At 35.5% G+C, this 20,016-nt stretch overlaps 1 protein-coding gene across 1 annotated transcript in view; it reads left to right on the forward strand.

Annotated features, from left to right (window-relative positions):
* The window catches only part of RAP1A (RAP1A, member of RAS oncogene family), a 63,260-nt gene that overhangs the window by 37,445 nt on the left and 5,799 nt on the right, over positions 1 to 20,016 (forward strand). Inside the window, exons 2-6 of the mRNA XM_041754531.1 lie at positions 4,747 to 4,830; positions 9,622 to 9,690; positions 11,709 to 11,765; positions 14,532 to 14,672; positions 16,283 to 16,426. Coding sequence (XP_041610465.1) covers positions 4,774 to 4,830; positions 9,622 to 9,690; positions 11,709 to 11,765; positions 14,532 to 14,672; positions 16,283 to 16,426 — 468 coding nt within the window. The 5' untranslated portion in view covers positions 4,747 to 4,773. The remainder of the gene's footprint in view (positions 1 to 4,746; positions 4,831 to 9,621; positions 9,691 to 11,708; positions 11,766 to 14,531; positions 14,673 to 16,282; positions 16,427 to 20,016) is intronic.

Consider the following 20,016-nt stretch of genomic DNA (forward strand, 5'->3'; position numbering starts at 1 on the left):
TTTCTCAAATAATTAATCTTTAATTTAAAATGTACAATAAAATTTAATAAATGGAAACACCCATGTAACCACCGCCATAATTAAGATACAAATCATTTCCATCACCCAGAAAAGTTCCTTTATAGTGATCATGCCTGTCCTACCACCACTGGCCCCAAGTAACTTTCTGGAACTATAACTTAGTTTTATCTTTCCTAGAATTTTATGTAAGTGGAATCGAACAGTAGTCACTCTTTTACTGTGTGGGTTATTTTGTTTTTTTTTTTTTTGAGATTGATCCATCTTGTTTCTGAATCTGTCAGTAGTTTATTCTGTTTTTTATTACTTAATAGTATTCCATTGATTGGATATATCACAGTTTATCCATTCACTTCATGATGGATACTTGGGTTGTTTCTAGATTTTGGCTATTATGAACAAAGGTAAGGATTGAAGTTCATTTTTTTCCAGCTTGACTTGTTCAAAAGACTGTCTTATACATACTGAATTATTTTTGCCCCTATCTGAAACAGTCTATTTCTGTGTAACAGATTAACACAAATCCCACTGGGCGTAGAACAGTAATAATCATTTATTGTCAATTTTTGTGGATTAGGCATTTGGGAGTGGCTTGACTGGAATGTTCTGGCTCATAGTCTCATGAGACTGCAATCCTCTGAATTAAGGCTTGACTAAAACTGCAAGATATGCTTCTGAAGGTGTTTTGTAAAGTGTGCTAACTCTTGGTAGGAATCCTCAGTTCCTCTCCATTTGGGCCTCTCTGAAGGGCTGTTGGTTGAGTGTCCTCCTGATATGGTGAGTGGCTTCCCTAAGAGAGACTGATTCCAGAGATTATGGTATAAGCTGCAGTGCCTTTTAAAGGAGGTCACATATGGTCACTTCTGCAATATTCAGTTGTCACTCAACCAATCTTAGTCAGAAACTACACAAGGATTTGAAAACTGAGAGGGAACAAGTTATGAATACCAGGAGACCAGGATCATTGGGGGGATAGCTTAAAGGATCGGTACTATATAGTACCGATACCAATAGTATTGGTATATAGTACCAATCCCAATAGTATTGGTATATAGTACCAATCTTTTTTTTTTTTTTTTTTCTTGCAGTACTTTTATTTGAAGGCTTTGTCAAAACTACAGCCTTTCAGGAAGTATTCTGATAAGGGAGAGGCAGAAAGGAGGAGCATGGGAGAAAGCTAACGTGTCTGCTCTACTAGCTCACGTTCGGTTTTTTTTTTTTTTTTTTTTTAACATTTAAATGATATATTTGAAGCTGAAAGTGCTGTCACAGGATAGGCGTTTGCCTTTGCATCTCCCACACAAATGAACTCCCTTTATAAAAAAATGAACCAAACATAATATATGGTTTTATTTCTGGGTTTAATTTGGTGCCACTGATCTCTCTTTATGACAATATAACAATATCTTTATTACTGTAGTTCTATATTGTCTTAAAATCAGATAGTATATAAAACTTTTTTCTTTTTCAAAACTGTTAACTGTACTAAATTATTTGCATTTTCAAAAAAATGCTAAAGTCATCTTGTCAATTTTTACAAAAAAGAAATCTGTTGATTGGGATTGCATTGAATCTGTAGACCCAGCTTAGAGAGAATTGACATCTTAACAATACTATGGATATATCTTAATATAACATAGCAAGTCTCTGTAGTTACTGTGTCCTTAATTTCTCTGAGCTATGTTTTTTAGTTTCAGTATATAAGCCTTGCACATATTCTGTTAAATTCATCTTTTAAGTATTTTATTTCTTATTGGATACTATTATAAATAGTATTTTTTAGATTACATTTTTCAGTTCTTTGCCAGTATATACAAATATAATAGTTATTATTTTGTATCAACCTTTTATCCTGAAATCTTGCTAAATTCACATTATGAGTCTGGGAGCTTATTTGTGTATTGTACATATGGGATCATGTTATCTGTGAATAAAGACAATTTTACTTCTTCCTTTTGCATAGGCTAGACCCTACTATATACTGGCTTAGAACAAATTTGAGGTGGAATGAACAGACATATGGATGGGAAGAAAAATAAAAACTATATAATACAAATAGATGCAGAAAAAGTATTTAGAAAATCAAACATCCATTCTGGAGAATCCATGTAATTATAAACTCTTAAGAATGTAAAAGGGTATAAAGAAGATGTAAAACCATAAAGTTTGAGTTTAATTAGAGTAACCAATATGCTAACTGCTTAGAATAGGTAGGGAATCATAATCTAGGGTCCCCAACACTTGTATAGAAAAAAATCTTTATTTTTCACTAACTTCTAAATGAAATTTAGTATTTGTTTCTATTTTGAGTGCAGGCAACAAACTACATAGTGATATCAGCAGCAATTGTGACATATCACCAATAAATATTACTTTTAACTTTCCTGTGTCTTTTTTTAAAGTTTGTTTCTTGAAGACAACATGGTTAGTCTTGCTTTCTTATCTTGACTTTGAATTGGAACGTTGGAATATTCGATTAGATGATATACATTTAATGTAATGATGTGGTTGCCTTTTAATTCTGCTCTCCTGCTATTTGTTTTATCTTTTTCCCATCTTTTCACTGTTCTTTCTTGCTTTTTTGTACTTTTTCTGCTATTTTATGGGTGAATCAGGTTTTTTTCTAGTGTCTGCTCTAGATTTTATCATTTTAACATATGACAGTTTATCTTCAAATACTTATTATTATATTATTATATTATTATTAAACTACTCCAGATACACTAAGAACTTTGAACAATATACTCCTAGTCCTCTTACTTTTTGTGTGTTTGTGCTATTATTGTAATACGTTTTTACTTCTACGTATGTTGTAAAACGTTGTAATACATTATTAGTTTTTTTTTTTTTTTAAGGGTTTATTTATTTATTTGAGAGAGCACGAGCAGGAGGAGGGACAAACAAGTGGACTCTCTGCTGAGGGGAATCCAGTGAGGAGGGGATTCATCCCAGGACCCTGAGATCATGACCTGAGCCCCTGAGCAAAGGCAGGCACTTAACCAACTGAGCCACCCGGGAGCTCCTAGTTTTGCTTTAAGTGGTCAAAAAAAGCTTGTAGATTTACTCTCATTCACCATTTCTGGTACTTTTTATTCCTCTTGTAGTCATCATTCCTTTAGGTAGATCCAGGTTTCCATCTGTTATCGTTTTCTTCCACCTGAAGAACTTCCTTTGCTTTTTTAAAAATGTGTACTGGCGAATTTTTTCCCCCAGCTTTTCCTTCTTCCTTCCTTTCCTTCTTTTGTTTTCTTTCATTTCCTTTTTCTTTCTTCCTTGCTTCCTTCCTATCTGGAAAAAAAAAAAAAAAAAACCTTTTATTTCACTTTCATTTTGGAAGTATATATTCATTGCATTCTAGGTTGACCATTTTTTTCTTTAAGCATTTTTTTAAGGTTTTATTTATTTATGAGAGAGGAGAGCAGGGGGAGTAGCAGAGGGAGAGGGAGAAGCAGACTCTGCTGAGCGTAGATCCTGACGAAGGACCCTGAGATCATGACTTGAGCTGAAACCAAGAGTCTGGTGCTTAACTGACTGAACCACCCAAGTTCCCTTTAAGCATTTTAAAGATATTCTGTTTTCTTCTGTCTTGCATAGCTTCTCAAGAAGTCTGTGAATCTTCTGGGATTTCAAGTAAATTGCCTGTGTTTCAACAAGGAGAACTTTTCTGACCAGAACTCCAGTATTCTCAGCACTCTGGAATGCTCAGCTTATAGATCTCTATTTATTCTTTGCCTTTACCTCATGGAGTTTCATCCTGCTTGCTCTGTTTAATGTTTGGCCAGAGACTCAAGTGAACCCCTGTGCAGATTTCTGGAATTTTCTATGCATAACTCCCTCTTCTCTGATACACATTTTGGCATCTGATTGAGTTCTTCCTCCTTGTACAACTGTCTGAAAAGTGCCTCCAAGCAGAAAGCCATGGCAGATATAGGCCTTCATTTTGTTGCATCTCTCAGAGATCATAGTCCTACACTGCTTATTCTCAAATGTCTGAAAACATTGTTTTGTGTATTTTATCTGGTATTTTAGCTGTTTACTGTCCATTCATACTTATTCCATCATGACCATTGGAAATTCTTTCCTGCCTTTTTACGTTTTAAGATAATCGTGGAGTTAAAAAATAAAGTTTATATTTCTTTTTTTCTCTTTCTACAATTTGGTCTTATGGAATATACTGCTAATACTTCTAGAATTTTTACAATTTCACTAATAATAATCCTTTCATAGCCTAATAATTTTCAAGGTAACATTTTACATGGTTTAGCTATAATAGAATAATGAACAAAATAGTATATAATTACTATATGATATTAGCAAATAAAATATCATCTCCATTAAAGCTCATGAGTGAACTTTTTTAAAAAAGTATGTTAAGTCATTTAAACAATAGCTTTGTAAAAAATTGGGTTCATGATTGTAGTTCTAAGACAACTACTAGTTTTAATCACCTTATTTTCTGATCACTCTTACAAGTAACATGTACAGGCTCTAATGATGACTGATGCCTAGTCAAAGATGAACTTTAATGAATTAAAAAATGCCTGGCAGCAGTCCTATAAACTTGATTAGAATCTGCATGGTCTTACTGTGTGCCTGTCTTCCCCTTAATAGTCTTAAGGAGGAAAGGAAACAAAAACCAAAATATTGCCTTATCTTATGTAACAGTTATACATTTTTAGATTATTCTTAGATGTTTATTAATCTTTAGGTTTTTGTTTTTTTCCCTAGATTGTCAGTATTTAAACAGACCACATCATGCGTGAGTACAAGCTAGTGGTCCTTGGTTCAGGAGGCGTGGGGAAGTCCGCTCTGGTAAGTTAGCCACCTAACTCTAACTTAATTAGTATAGTACAAGAAGAACATTGATATTTGCTTGCCTTAAGACTTTTAGTCACTACCAAGAAAAGGTGGCAGCATTTTTTATATGCCTAGTATCTGGCCCACAGGGAATTGAGATTCATTCAGTAACCACAGATGTGTAGTTTACAGTGGTAGCTCACTCATTCTTTCATTAACCAGATTATTTACTGGCTGCCTACCAAGTGCCAAGCACTTGTGATTGTGATTCAAAGAATAAGATTGTTCTGATTTTTTAAGGAACTTTACATTCTAGTGGGAGTGACTGATTATTTCAGATACCAGTAAGTCCTACCCTACTCCCACCCCAGACTTAAGTGAAATGAAGTTATTTTTTGTACACATGCTGTATTTATTTAGTAAATATGTGTTGAGCTTCTGTACTGTCAGACTCCAGGGTTACAACAGTGAACAAAAACAGTCACAGTCCTTCAGGGATTACCATTATAGTGGAGGAGATATAATAATTGCACAGTTAAATAAAGAACTACCTCATTATAAATTGTGAGAGAGATACTTTCAAAGAAAAGTACAGACTCTTAAGAGAGACTCCTATTCAAAGAGCCTAAGTTAGCATTTGAATAACTGAGAGCTGGTGACAGTTGCTGAGGCCTGAGTAAACTGGAAGGAAGTAAATGAGGTGAGAGGCAGAGACCAGATCTTGACTTGAAGACCATATAAGAACTTGAAACTGGGACTCCTGGGTGGCTCAGTGGTTGAGCGTCTGCCTTCAGCTCAGGGCGTGATCTGGGAATCGGATGGAACCTGCTTCTCCCTCTGCCTGTGTCTCTGCCTCTCTGTCTCTCATGAATAAAGAAATAAAATCATTAAAAAAAAAAAAAAACTTGAAACTTATTCCTAATGACAGTGAGAAGCGGTTGAAAGTGGTTTGGGGTGGGGGTGTGGGCAGTGACAGGGGTGTTGACAGAATTGGATATATGTTTTAAAGAGAATACTTTGCTCTGTGTGGCGTGATTTAGAAGAGAGGCTGACTGGACAGTTCGGAGCTAATTCCGAACCCCAGATTATTGTTTGTGGAAGCTTATATGGGGGCCATAGCAGTGAGGGAGAGAAAAGTAGATGTTTTGAGAATTAAATAACTTCATGCTGGATTGATGTGAGAACTAGGAAAGAAGGAGCTATTGAGGATGATTCCCAAAATTCTAGTTGTTAAGTTACTAATTTTATGGATGGATCATTTAAGTAGAAAGGAATCACTGGAGAATGAATGAGGAGATCTGAGAGTGAAAATCAAGAGTAATGTCAAATTTGGTTATGTGAGATGTTAACATAAATACATCAATAAGTAATTGGATCTTCAAGATAATAAGCTTAAAAGAGATTTATGATATGATTGGGGAACCATGAATATGTCCACAGTATTTAATTTCATAAGAATTATGTTACTCTCAAATTAGTACCTATAAGGTAGTACCTCTGTGGTGAATGAGAACATCTGTCATTTTAAATGCATATAACTTTCCGGGTGCCTAGCTGACTCAGTCAGAAGAGCATGTGATTCTTTATCTCGAGGTCGTGAGTTCAAGCCCCACACTGACTATAGAGATTACTTAAATTAAAAAATAAAACTTAAAAAAATAAGAATAAATGCATATAACTTTCAGTGTAGCAAGTCTCTTCAAATTTCACATAAAAGTTCATATGTTACAAAATATGTGGTCAAGAATGTCCATTGCAAATACACATACACATACACAGACAGAAATATATCCATTGCAACATTCCTTATAGTGGTAAGAGTTTGGAAACACCCTAAATGTCAGCCAGTGGAGGTTGGTTAAGTAAGTTTTTAATACACATTTTGAGTAGAATAACATATAACTATTAAAAAGAATGCAACAAAAAAAAAAATAAAAAAAATAAAAAAAATAAAAAAAAAAAGAATGCAACAGCTCTGTATATACTGATACATAGTGATATTCAAGATGTACTATTTAGGGAGAAAAAAGGTACCAAACATTGTAGACTACTGTTTGTGTTTATAAGGAAAAAAAGGAAAGTGAAGGGGAAGATAGTATAAAGTATGCTGATTATCTCTGAAACGTTAAAGAAGCTACCGGTTACCTGGGGGAGTGATATTGGATAATTGGGAACAAAGGTGATAGGTAAGGTTGGTTACCACTGCATACTCTTTTCTATTTTGTCCTTTGTCCATGGATTACCTTCTCAAAAATAAATAAAGTAATTAAAAGTAAAAAATCCATGGGAATAATTGAGGTTGTCTAGGGAGAGACTAGAGAAAAAAGAGTGAGTACCTCTGAATTTTTAAACAGTAGGTAGAATTGCAGGATCCAGCATAGAAGAGTATATCTTACACTTGAATGTAAAGAAAGCATCTTTACTTGAAGTCAGAAGTGAAATAAAGAAGAGGAAAGAGATGATACAGGAACATGCAGGTATCTGGGCTTGATAAAAGCAAGCTCCAATAAGGTGATGGTGCCGTAACCATACTAGGTGGGTTGAAGAGTAAATGATCGTTGAAGAAACAGAACCATGATTGTAGGCAGGTGAAGTGTGATTAGGAGAGGAACGGGGGGGGGGGGGGGGGGGTGAAGCTGGAGGAATCATGGAGTTAAGGGAAATTTTTATTTCTGGGTGGAAGATGGGAGAACAAACTGTATGCTGGTGGCAATAATTCTATGGAAAGGAAAATGATGACATAGAGGAAGGGAATAATTGTGACAGATGTCAGAAGTTCAAGAAATAACAAATAAAATTAATGAATCATTGAAGTAGTGATTAGTAAGTTTATTGTGCACGTATTGCAAAAAGACAGTTTGCAAACTGGGAACCTACAAACCAGAACATGGACTGAAGCTCAGGCGTATATTGTTATAAAGCAGCTTAGAGAGTGAGAAAGCAGTGACTATTCTTTACAGTGACTGGTTATAGTGTTAGAATTTTCTTTAAGTGAGAGAGAATTAGTTAGGGGTTACCTCTATCAACCTTGGGAAACAGTGTAAGTTTTGCTTTTGATTTCCAAAGGCATAAGCAAGATATGACCCCCAGGTCAATTTAGCTTTGCTGAATAAGCTAAATTAAGCTTTGTTTACATGGTGAAACTCATGAATTTCATCAGAGTTCAGAGAATTTTCAAGCTGATCTCTGTTTTTTATTTTAACACAGAAAGAACAGTAGGTCAGGAAAGAAGAGGAAGATCCAGTAGGAAAACTAAAATAAAAGTTGGTACAGGCAGTCTGTGTGGCCCAGCGGTTTAGCACTGCCTTCAGCCCAGGGCGTGATCCTGGAGACCCAGGATCGAGTCCCAAGTCGGGCTCCCTGCATGGAGCCATTTCTACCTCTCCCTGTGTCTCTGCCTCTCTCTCCCTCTCTCTCTGTGTCTCTCATGAATAAATAAATAAAATCCTTAAAAAAAAAAAAAAGTTGGTACGAATGAATGTCTCAGAACTGAGAGGCTTAGATTCAGAGAAATAATGAAAGATGGCTTTAGTAAGAAAGAAGTGAAAAAGTGGGAGATTGTTTTTAATTTTTGCAAGTCTGTAACAACTGGCTTATAGAAAGCACTTGAGTTCTCATACCTGCTTTTGTACCTCGTTTCTTGCTACATCATATGTTACATACCCTTTGGAAAGCACTGTAAACTTATGAGAGAAAGGGAGTATGTCATGGTATTATGAGGACAGTAAGATTCTTTCTAAACATCTGCTTTGGATTATATTTGCATAAAGCATATTAGGAAGTTTTCCTAATGTTTGAATTAAATGTAGTATTAAGAATATGAGGTGACTAAATCCCTGATCAAAATAATGATTGAAGTTTTTGGTGTAATTATATCTTGAGTTTCCTTTGAAGAACAGGAGCATAGTAGGAGGAAGAAGTGTGAAATTTACTATATTCCAGTTAATGTGTTTAGCTCAAACTAAAATAGTGCATAATTTAAATGTAGGTGATTATAGGTCACCTTCTTAGGTCACGTTCTTACCTATTCTTGCTTTTAGACGGCAGTGTACCAGACCGTTTTAAAGCTGTGCAGTCAATATTTCACAACCATCTTCTTTTTATTTACCAAATGATAAAATACCTAGTTTCAAGCCTGTGTTTACAGAAATTTTAGAGAGAGAGAAGTAGATAATCTGAAAAAGATGAGTAGGCTGTGTCTCCAATGAAAAAGTAAGGCTTTGGAATCAGGGAGGTTGTATATTTAAATCTCAGTTGGCAAATGGGAAAAATAACTTTGAAGGAGAACATGAAACTCGAACATGACTATAAATTTAGTAAATTCAGTACTTTTTAGTTTCCTCTTCTCTTTTCCTTCACAATTAGAGAAACTTTTAAGATTTAAAAAAAAAAAATTCTAACCTTTTGTCTCATTCCTTTAAGAGCATGATATAAAGTTTCTATAGATACATAAAGAGGTATTAGGAATTTTAATACTGATAGATTTTCATTTTTTCATTAATTAGGATCTGTGTCCTTATTTGTATCTTCATTGTATTTTGAAACTTAATATAGTAATTATTTCACAGTGTGAGTTGGCTGCAGCATTGCTGGACAGCTTTTAACATGAGACTGCCTCCTTTCTTAATGTACCTCCTAGTTGTGGGTGTATCCTTGTATTAAAAAATAATGAAATTGTACATCTGTGTGTTTACCCAGAATTTTCACATAATTTCATTTAGTCCTTATCACTTTATAAGGGTGTAAGTAGCATTCTAGAGGAGTTGATTTTTAGGTTCTTAACTTTTCTCTGCTTTTTTTTTCTAGACAGTTCAGTTTGTTCAGGGAATTTTTGTTGAAAAATATGACCCAACGATAGAAGATTCCTACAGAAAGGTAAAAATGTGAAACTTGTATACACATGCTTACAAATAGTTCCTTAGGGCTTTAAAAACTTGATTCATAGAATTGCTTTTTAAAAGTTATTTTGAGAAGTGATATAAATGTTCCCGGTTTTTAAGTTTCACCAAGACAGAGTATTTCTCATAAAGTACTGCTTAGCCACAGAGAGCTCTGTGTTCTGTTACTGATTAGTAATCTGTCCTTTAGTGTACAACATTTCTCTGGTGTTTTTTTTTTAATGTAGAAAAATTGTGTATAAATAGTAGGTATATTTTTGACAATTCTTTTTGTGAAGGAAAATTAAGAACACCTTTATACTCGAAGTTACCCAGTGACTGAAGGTTTTTATTTTTATTTAGTTTTATAACTTTGAAGATATTTTCTCTTTAGACCGTAAGAAATTAGATACTGGATTCTATATGATATAAAAATGGTAGGTACATGTCATTACACATTTTCCCAACCCACAGAATGTACAACACCAAGGGTAAAACTGTAATGTAAACTGTGGACTTTGCGCGATCATGATGTCTCTATGCAGGTCTGTTGAGTCTAACAAATGTACCACTCTGGTATAGGAGGCTGATGGTAGGAGAGGCTAATGGGGAACAGAGAAGGGTGTATGGAATCAGTATACTTTCTGCTTGGTTTTATTGTCATCCTAAAGCCAAAGTTCTGAAAACATTTAAAAAATTCAAAAGAAAAAAAATTAAATAGTCTTGACAAATAATCTTGACCATTGTATTTCATTATGAGACTAGCATTATGAGGAATTTTTATGATTTTATTTCCCAGTATGTTAAGGGCGGGCAGGGGGAGGGGCAGAAAATTAAACCTACCTTTCAACAAATAGGAAAGGATTACTTCATTACATGTTGTAGAATTTACCTTCAATAGTGTTATAAATTTTGTTAAATTTTGTAAGCTCAACCAGCCATACTGGTGCAGCAGTCATTATCTGCAAATTGAAAATAAAAATGTATTCTAGTTACATTGAAAAACTACCTAATTCATTATTCATTGAGCATTCTCATTTACTGATTGTGCAGATTACCACATTAGTCCTGTAAGTGGTGGGACAGTGAGTTTGTAGCACCACCAAGGGTGCTTCTTAGCAATCCCTGATCTGACACAGAAGCATTTAAAATAGGCCTTAGATCAATACGTTTATTTTTAGAAGACAGTGTTGCATTACTAAAATTGCCCCCAAATAAGTTGCTGGCTAAAGCTGTAACTATAAACAGATTTGTACCTAGAATGTTGAAGATTTGACTCTTTTCTAATTTAAAAATTCTTTATTAAAAATTTTCCACACAGTTGATCTTGATACTCTCTTTAGGCCAACCTTCTCTTATTTTATAAAACACTGGGGAAATAGAATTCGGTATATAAAATTTCACCTTTTGCACATAGCGTAGGGTCTTTATCTTAAAGTCCTGAGGACTATATGAGTTCAGTGTTTCCATTTTAGCACATCTGTGTTCCCCTTATCTCTTAAATTAAAATTTTCCTATGTACCAAATTTGGGACATATTAGTAAAACTTTAACAACTTGAATGTGGTAAGTTGGCAGAATTTTCTTTACCCCCAAAATCTTATCTGCATTTTGAGCTATTTAATACTTTTGTGCTTTGTTTTCTTTGAAGATAATATACTTATTTTTATACATTTTTATTTCTGTCAGAACTATACCTGTTTGTTGTAGTTTTTCTTGAATTGGAGAATATGACCACTGCCTTCTAAAAATACCAAAAATCTTCACTCAGTTTATAGTGTTCAGAAAATACCTAAACTCAGCATTAACAGTCCTGGCTTCTATAGTATTAATAGAACATGCTTGAGACCTCTTGTTCTTTATTATAGTACCAAGTTAAGTCTCAGCCAATAGGGCAAACTCCTAGAAAAAGGCTTTATAATTGTAATAGGTACTTGGAATGAAGAGATGTCAGGAAAGCAGATTCACATTTTGATTTTGATAATACTTTTCTCATTTTTCCTCCCTTTCCCAACAGCAAGTCGAAGTAGATTGCCAACAGTGTATGCTCGAAATCCTGGACACAGCAGGAACAGTAAGGATGTTTTCTCTTTTTCTGATAGATTATAGTTAGTGAATAGGTTTTGTCATCTGAATAATTCTTCTGAGTAAAAGTAATTATTCTGATTAAGAACAAATTATCTAAATGTAGGGCTTCTTAAATTTTCTTACGTGCTTCCAACCATCTGTGATGTACTTAATGCCCACATATCACTCTTAAATTTTATGTTGAGTTCACCTATAGAATGTGTGTTGGATATCTTCTTCCTATATGGAAGTAAGGATTACCCTATTGCTGCTTTTTTTTTTTAATTTATTTTTTATTGGTGTTCAATTTGCCAACATACAGAATAACACCCAGTGCTCATCCCATCAAGTGCCCCCCGCCTCAGTGCCCGTCACCTAGTCACCCCCCCCCCCCCCCGCCCACCTCCCTTTCTGCCACCCCTTGTTCGTTTCCCAGAGTTAGGAGTCTCTCATGTTCTGTCTCCCTTTCTGATATATTCCCCAAATGAAGGAGACCATATAATGTTTGTCCTTCTCTGATTGACTTATTTCAGTCAGCATAATGCCCTCCAGTTCCATCCACGTTGAAGCAAATGGTGGGTATTTGTCGTTTCTAATGGCTGAGTAATATTCCATTGTATACTTAGACCACATCTTCTTTATCCATTCATCTTTCGATGGACACCGAGGCTCCTTCCACAGTTTGACTATTGTGGACATTGCTGCTATAAATGTCGGGGTGCAGGTGTCCCTATTGCTGCTTTTTTTAAAAAGGTATTTTGAATCCAGCATTTTAGTTAAAATATGTATTTCTCTGGGTTTATGTGAGACTTTGTCTTGGCACCATAGTCATTTTTATCAAAGTTGTTTTTGCATTTTATTAGCATTTTAACATCTCAAGGAGCTATTGACAGATACATGTTTTCTGACAAAAATCTTTAGGATTATTTTGAAGCCTCATTTTTTTCATCTTTAAATGACTACTCCTGATGACATTAGTATATCATACAGTGCTTGTAATGATCAAATGAGATAGTGATTATAAATCACTTGGCACAATGCCTGTTATTGTAGTATTAGTTCCAAGTATTTGCTTCTATTTGCATTGCGTTCATTTGTCACCTCCTTTATAATTTTATTAATTGCTGATAATTTCCTTTTTATATTGCCATAAAAAAATGCACACGTTAAGTGATTTTTCTTTTTTTTCTCCATATACATAGACTTTACCTATTAGGCAATTCTCAGTTTGAAAATGGATGGTATTCTTAAATGTTGTAAGTTGTTTAAAATTTAGCACAAATTTTCCACACATTTTTATAAATGATGAGAAGGTTTCATGTCATTAAGAAAAGCATATAGGTAGAATGGAGCATTTGTAGAGCTAATTATACCATATTTTCCCATTCTTTTGTGGGAAAATGCATCTTGACTCCAGTAGGAAACTTGGGATCATTAGTACTACATCTTTCTTGTATCTGCTGACTCAAAAAATCTCCTTTCTCCATCCCACCCGCCCCAATTTCCTTAGCTTCTGAATTAGTAGTCATTCCCCTCTGTTCCCAGACACCCCAACAGTTAAAGAACACTTTTCTACTTTTTCCTTTCATCTCCTCCACAAGCACGAAGGAGTTCTTTCTTCTTCCTCTTGTCCAAATTAAGGAAGTTCATCCCTTCCATTGAGATCTTTCCTTTGTGCTCTTAAATGTCTTGTCACTCTCCCATCCTAGTGCTGTGACACATATTGTGTTATAATTGCCTGTTTAGTTGTCTGTGTCCCTAGTGCCTCCCATAAAGCTTAGAAAATAGTTGGTACTTATTAATCATGTCCCAGATCACTCCTTACTCCTTGAAGATTTTGCTCACTCTCTTCATCACTGCTTCAATCAGAATTCTTGGTAATTTTGTTATTCAAATAGAATCTATATATATATTATAGATGATCAGTATCCTCGACCTGTCAGTTTATTGACCTCCTTACTGCTTCAGCTATTCCTACCATGGTTTTATCTAGACTATATGATTACCAATAACTGTGATACCACCTTCATCTCATATTCAAGCATGCTACTCATTCTCCACCTCTTGTTTTTTCATCTCCCTTCCTTTTATACCTTCAACTTCACTGGAACCTGCAGTTCATTTATCCCACTATCTTTGAGTGTCTTTATGTCCTAACCCCCATCTTCACACAGCTTCAAGTCATAGCCTGTCATTCATGATCAGCCCTCTGCACGTATTGTCAACTCCTTAAGACTTTTCAGCAACCTCCAGCTCAGTTGATTACTCTCCTCTAAAAATTTTATTCATTTGGCTTCCAGGAAACAACACTTGGTTTTTTCCTTCTATCATTGGTTACTCCTGAGTCTCCTTTCCTAATTTGCTTTCATATCCCCAACCCCTTATGTTGGAGGACCTCAGGATTCAGTACTTGGACTTCTCTTTTCTAACAGCACTTCCTTGGAGGTCATCTTTAGTGGTATCAAAATAATTTAATAGGATCTATATGTAAAAAGGAATTATGTATAGTTTTCTAAACCACACAGAAAGCATGTTAAGGTGGTTAAGATCTCTCTCCTAATTCCTTAGTTCATTGTCATTGCCTCTAGTCATGTAAGTAGGGAACAAGAACATCTACCTCAGAGTTTCTAGAAACTGTATAATAGGTCTTATATTTCCTGTCATGATAGCATGTAAGAAAAGATTCAGTCGCTCACTTGTAATGATTTGGGTTTAAATTGTTTCAGAATACATTCAAGAAATTGTACTTTTAATTGCACTTTTTTTTTTGTAGGAGCAATTTACAGCAATGAGGGATTTGTATATGAAGAATGGCCAAGGGTTTGCACTAGTATATTCTATTACAGCTCAGTCCACGTTTAATGACTTACAGGACCTGAGGGAACAGATTTTACGGGTTAAAGACACAGAAGATGTAAGTATTTTTCTCTCTATAAGACATACTGCTTGTTCTCTGTGGCCAAATAAAAAGTGTCTGTTTTTCTTTTAAGAGGATTTGGAGGTTATCTACCATCTAGTTAAAAGCATCCCTGTGATCAAAAATTTTTTACAGTTTTCTCAATTTACCTATACATTATATGATAAGATAGTTAGAAAAGGAGGGCATGTATGATAAAGTGTACTCATTGTGCTTTGTGCTAGTAAGTGCAGGAGGGAAGGAAGAGGAGTCCAAAGGCTTGGTAGAAGTGGTGGGACTTGAGTTGAGCTTTGAATGGTGATAGTTAACATCAGAAACTGTTCAGAGAACAATTAGTAAGAACCATAGTGATATGTTCCATTTCTAAAATTCTCTGGTATCGTTTGTACTTAAGAGTTTTTTCCTTTGAATTATGTTGAAGATTTTAATTAACTGGGGTTTTATGTTTTTTTAATTATATTTTGTTGCAGAATTCATGCCTTATTTGGTGAATAACATCATTGCTGTTGTGCCTTTTTGCAAAGATGTACATTTTACTTGTTTACCTCAGTTTTGAATTACAGAGAGTTCCTTTTCAGTTGTATAAATTGGGATATAAAATTTCATTTGTACCTTTCTGTTTTTACGTGTTCTCTCTCATTATTAATGGGAACATATGCACCTGCTCAGGACCTTAACTTTGGGTAATACCATAGGCGGAAGGGATTTCTACTATAGGACTCATGATCAACCATAACCTAATGAATAGTTTTCTTCCTTCCCATGAGTAATTTATCTAAGAGACTTCTGTTTTCATAGGCAATTGCATGCAAATCACTGAAATATGGCAATGTTGGTCTCTTTATCTTGTGTCATAACTAAAAATGATGGAGTTGTATGTTTCATCTAACTTGTGATAATTGCCTGTTTTAGGTACAAGACCCACCATGTCCCTTAAATCCTTTCTTGTGTGTAGCGTCCATCTCCTCACAAATGACTTTGTTCTGTGGACACCTTTTATCTAAGGACATTATACAGTTTGTTAGCACTTTGTTTTATTGGAAGTAGGGACAGCATTTCTGATACAGGGGGAAGGGGGAGGCATAGCTGCTCTGTGGCTTTTTTTTTTTTTTAATTGTTATTCCTTCTTAACACCTCACCTAAACTGGTCTTCAGATCTAATGTAAAATGCAGAAGGAGAACCTATTATTATGTTGGTCTTGCCACTGCTCTTGTGTTTGTTGGCCCTGTGAGATGAAGCACTTAAACTGTAATTAGGCCCAGTGAATATATACATTCTTTTCTGCTTGCAGGAGATTTCTTTTCTTTCAGATTTTTGTACATAGAATCCAGCTATTAGTAGTAGTAGTCCACATAAGAATTATGTGATTATATCCTTAAAATAATTTAGCAAATGAGCATAGTAGAGCTCTTCCATATTTTTTCTGTCTCTTCCCCCTCCATCTACCTTCTTCCCCCCAATGTGTATACATAAAATTTTTTTAATCACTTGGCAAAGCTTATAGTTCTAGCTAATACATTTCGATTGGTGACAGGTGACTGCTTACTTATAAGGGGGTAAGGAACAAGTATGCTACTGCTCATATTACATTTTCTCCTTTCCACAGGTTCCAATGATTTTGGTTGGCAATAAATGTGACCTGGAAGATGAGCGAGTAGTTGGCAAAGAGCAGGGTCAGAATTTAGCAAGACAGTGGTGTAACTGTGCCTTTTTAGAATCTTCTGCAAAGTCAAAGATCAACGTTAATGAGGTAACTGCCAGCTGCTAGGCAGCACAAACAAGTGCCCTTTTAGTTACCTTTCTTTTAAATTAATAGTTAAAACCAAATTTTTGAAAAAAAAAATTTATTCTTCTAAGTATGTAAACCGTATTTCGTCTCTTGCATAAAATCACTTTGATGGCTGTAATGAGGACTCTTATATTTACCTTATTGGCAAAGAGAAAGTTTAAGTTAAATAATGTGCCTAAAGTCCTGTTGAGCTTCTGAGTGATATGCCAGAAGGTGGTATGTGCAAATTTTTCTATCACCCTTGTTTTGTAGCAGTTGCCTATGCACATGTATGTAAAGAGGTTGTCAAGTAGGAAAATACAAAAATCAAAGTAGTTATTGAGCTTATGAACTTATACAGAAAGAGATTACCTCATGGATATCACAGAATTTGGTGTTTTGAGTCATGTTTTCCTTTGGTTTCTGACTCAAAGGGAAAAATCTGTCAGCATGGACGTGGAACTAAAATTCACCTGTTCTTTGAGGCCTGATACAGCAGGTGCCCAAGGCTTTTTTTTTTTTTTTTTTTTTTGTCTGTGACTTAAGCTTTCTACTTTCTTGAGAACATAGCTGTGACAGGAATACTTTAACAAGCATGCCTGCCTGCCTGGGTGTAAATCCAGTACCCTCCTGGATCCCTCAAAGATCAGTGCAATTCCACCTGCCACCATCAATGTTCTATTTGCTTTTGTTTTAATATAAGCTTTTTAAAAAGCAAACAAAAAACCAGAGTAGGCTTCTTTCCTTTACCTGTAATGCAAGTCTTCACTTGCCAATTTGCTTGTCATTTTGGCATCATAGGTGATCAGTCAGTTCAGCTCACTTTAGGTGAGTTACGGGTATATTAGGTTGTCAGGATCCTGTGTTTTTGTTTGCTGTTTTCTCTAACCTTTGGGTCTGTAGGTCACTTTCCTTGACTTAATATTTACAATTTTAGACTATTGTCTGACTTTTAAAATGACTAAGTGACTTTAAACATCTGACAGGCAAGGGACACCTGGGTGGCTCAGCAATTGAGCTCCTGTCTTCAGCTCAGAGTGTGATCCCAGTCTGGGATTGAGTCCCTTGTTGGGCTCCCTGCAGGGAGCCTGCTTCTCCCTCTGCCTGTGTCTCCGCCTCTCTGTGTCTCTCATGAATAAATAAATAAAATCTTTAAAAAAATAAACCTCTGACAGACAAAAAAATTAAGCTTGTTACAAATCCTCTGATTTCAAATAACCAAGAATGTTAAAGCTTGCTTTTTTAGGTAAAAGCAGTTTTTGTAAGTATATAAAAATTCATAAATTTCATTTATTCAGGAAATATTTATTGCATGCTTATATTTTGGCAATGTGTCAGGCCCTGGGGTAACAGTGATCCAGACAGACACTGTTCCTGCCCTAAAGAAGTTTATATTCCTAGTGGGGAGCAAGTCCTACTGAGATCTTCAACAGTCATTTCTTTTTCACTGCCAAGTAAATGAAAGGAAGTATGTACTTTTAGCTTCAGCTTTCTCTGTTGTAGAATTATAGTTTCATAGATTTATTTTGAAAAATTTGGCTAATCATAATATTTTAAGTTTTTTTTTTTAAGAGTTTTATTTATTTGAGAAAGACAGTGTGTACAGAGGGAGAAAGAGAAGCAGACTCCCTGCTGAGCAGGAAGCCTGACACGCTCAATTCTAGGACCCCAGGATCGTGACCTGTGCCGGAGGCATACGCTCAACCAACTGAGCTATCCAGACACCTCTAAAATTTTAAGTTTTGGTACAGTCTTTTCCCTCCAAAAAAGAAAAGAAATAGAGAAAGGAAACTGAGATAAAAAGCATTGGGGGTGGCTGGCGCCTGGGTGGTTCAGTTGGTTGAGGATCCAACTTTTTTTTTTTTTTTAAGATTTTATTTATTCATTCATGAGAGAGAGAGAGAGAGGCAGAGACACAGGCAGAGGGAGAAGCAGGCTCCATGCAGGGAGCCCGACGTGGGACTCGATCCTGGGGCCAAAGGCAGGCACTGAACCTCTGAGCTACCCAGGCTGCCCGAGGATCCGACTTTTGATTTCAGCTCAGGTTGTGATCTCAAGGGTCATGAGATCAGCAAGGAGCCTACTTGGTATTTTCTCTCTCTCCCTCTCCTCTGCCCATCTCCCTGCTTATATGCTTATTCTCTCTTCCTCACATAAATAAACCTTGGGGGGAAAAAGCATTAGGATTGTTGCATGAACTTGGCTAGGGAAATATTAGTGCAACATCACCATCTACAGGATGATTGGCCTTAGGGATCTGGTTTCTTGCTCTCCCTGTTCTCACTCTCACTGGTAGCCACCCACCAGCTTCATAGGACTTGGCTCTGCTGGGGCTGGATTGGGCCACAGTCCAGGAAGCACCATTGACAGGAGGTGTTTCTTACTTTTAAAGCATTACATGTTTGTGGGAACTCACCTGCTACTTGCTAAGCCTCCTGGGTTGTAGTTTCCAGTGCCCCAGAGGTCCATTTTCACAGCAGTCTTGTTAAAATCAACCCTTGGTATGAGGATTTATTAAACAAAAATGGAGAACAGTAAAACAAATTGGAATACATTAGCTATTTTAAGAATCCTTACTCTTTTGAGGAACATACAAGCTTTTTATGCTAAAGTATATATATTCAAGTTTCTTTCAATGTTTCTCTCTTTATAGCCTGATAATCCAGCTACAGAGTTTCTTTGATAGTTAATAGTACCTCAGGCAACTAAGGCTTTATAAATATACATGTGATTCCTGTTGGACTCAAATTTCAAATCACACAGGGACATACTGCTTGGCTAAATAGGTCCCTGCTGCCTATATCAGAATATATATATATATATGTATATATATATATATATATATATATATATACACACACACACATATATATATGTATATATAAAACTATTATCCATACCATTTTTGCTATGTTCTGAAAGTAGGACATAGTAATACCAGAATCACATCAGTCTTAATCAAGAATTAATTGTTCTTTGCTGAGGCTGGAATAATCATTGGAATCAAGTGAACATCCCAGTTGAGTAATGGCAGAGGGATTGAGAAACTATTCTGTGTTCCCTTTAGATTTTTCTGTAGTTGAGAGATATGAAGAAGAACCTAGGCTGAGGACTCTGAGCATATCTAACTGAATACTTAGTATAGTTTGAACTTGCCTTCGTCACTGAACCAGCTGTTGTGAAGTGGGCAACGTTTGTGAAAGAAGTTGTTGAGAATATCACTACAAAATCAGTTAGTGTAGTACCAAAACCCCAAAACTGCCTGGCATAAAGAAACGTGGTTTTGATTCTTAGACTATTTTAGTTTGTTCTTTTAATTTTTCATCTTATAGCTTATGTGCTAAGGCTAGGGAACAGATGAGAACTTGTTTGTGGCTTATCCATATTAAGTTCTTAAAGGGTTTCAGAGCTGTGAAAGAGACTGCCGTTTTGTTCGTAAATCCTGTGTTTTCAGCTTTCTTAGAAATTAGATAATAGAGAAGTTAAATGGTTTGAAGGATATGGCGGTGAGGAGGATGTAGCAGAAAGAAAAGAATATAAATGCATCACTTATAATTTTAGGATAAATCACT

The sequence above is a fragment of the Vulpes lagopus genome, chromosome 5, assembly GCF_018345385.1.
Source record: "Vulpes lagopus strain Blue_001 chromosome 5, ASM1834538v1, whole genome shotgun sequence".
Classification (NCBI taxonomy): Eukaryota; Metazoa; Chordata; class Mammalia; order Carnivora; family Canidae; genus Vulpes; species Vulpes lagopus.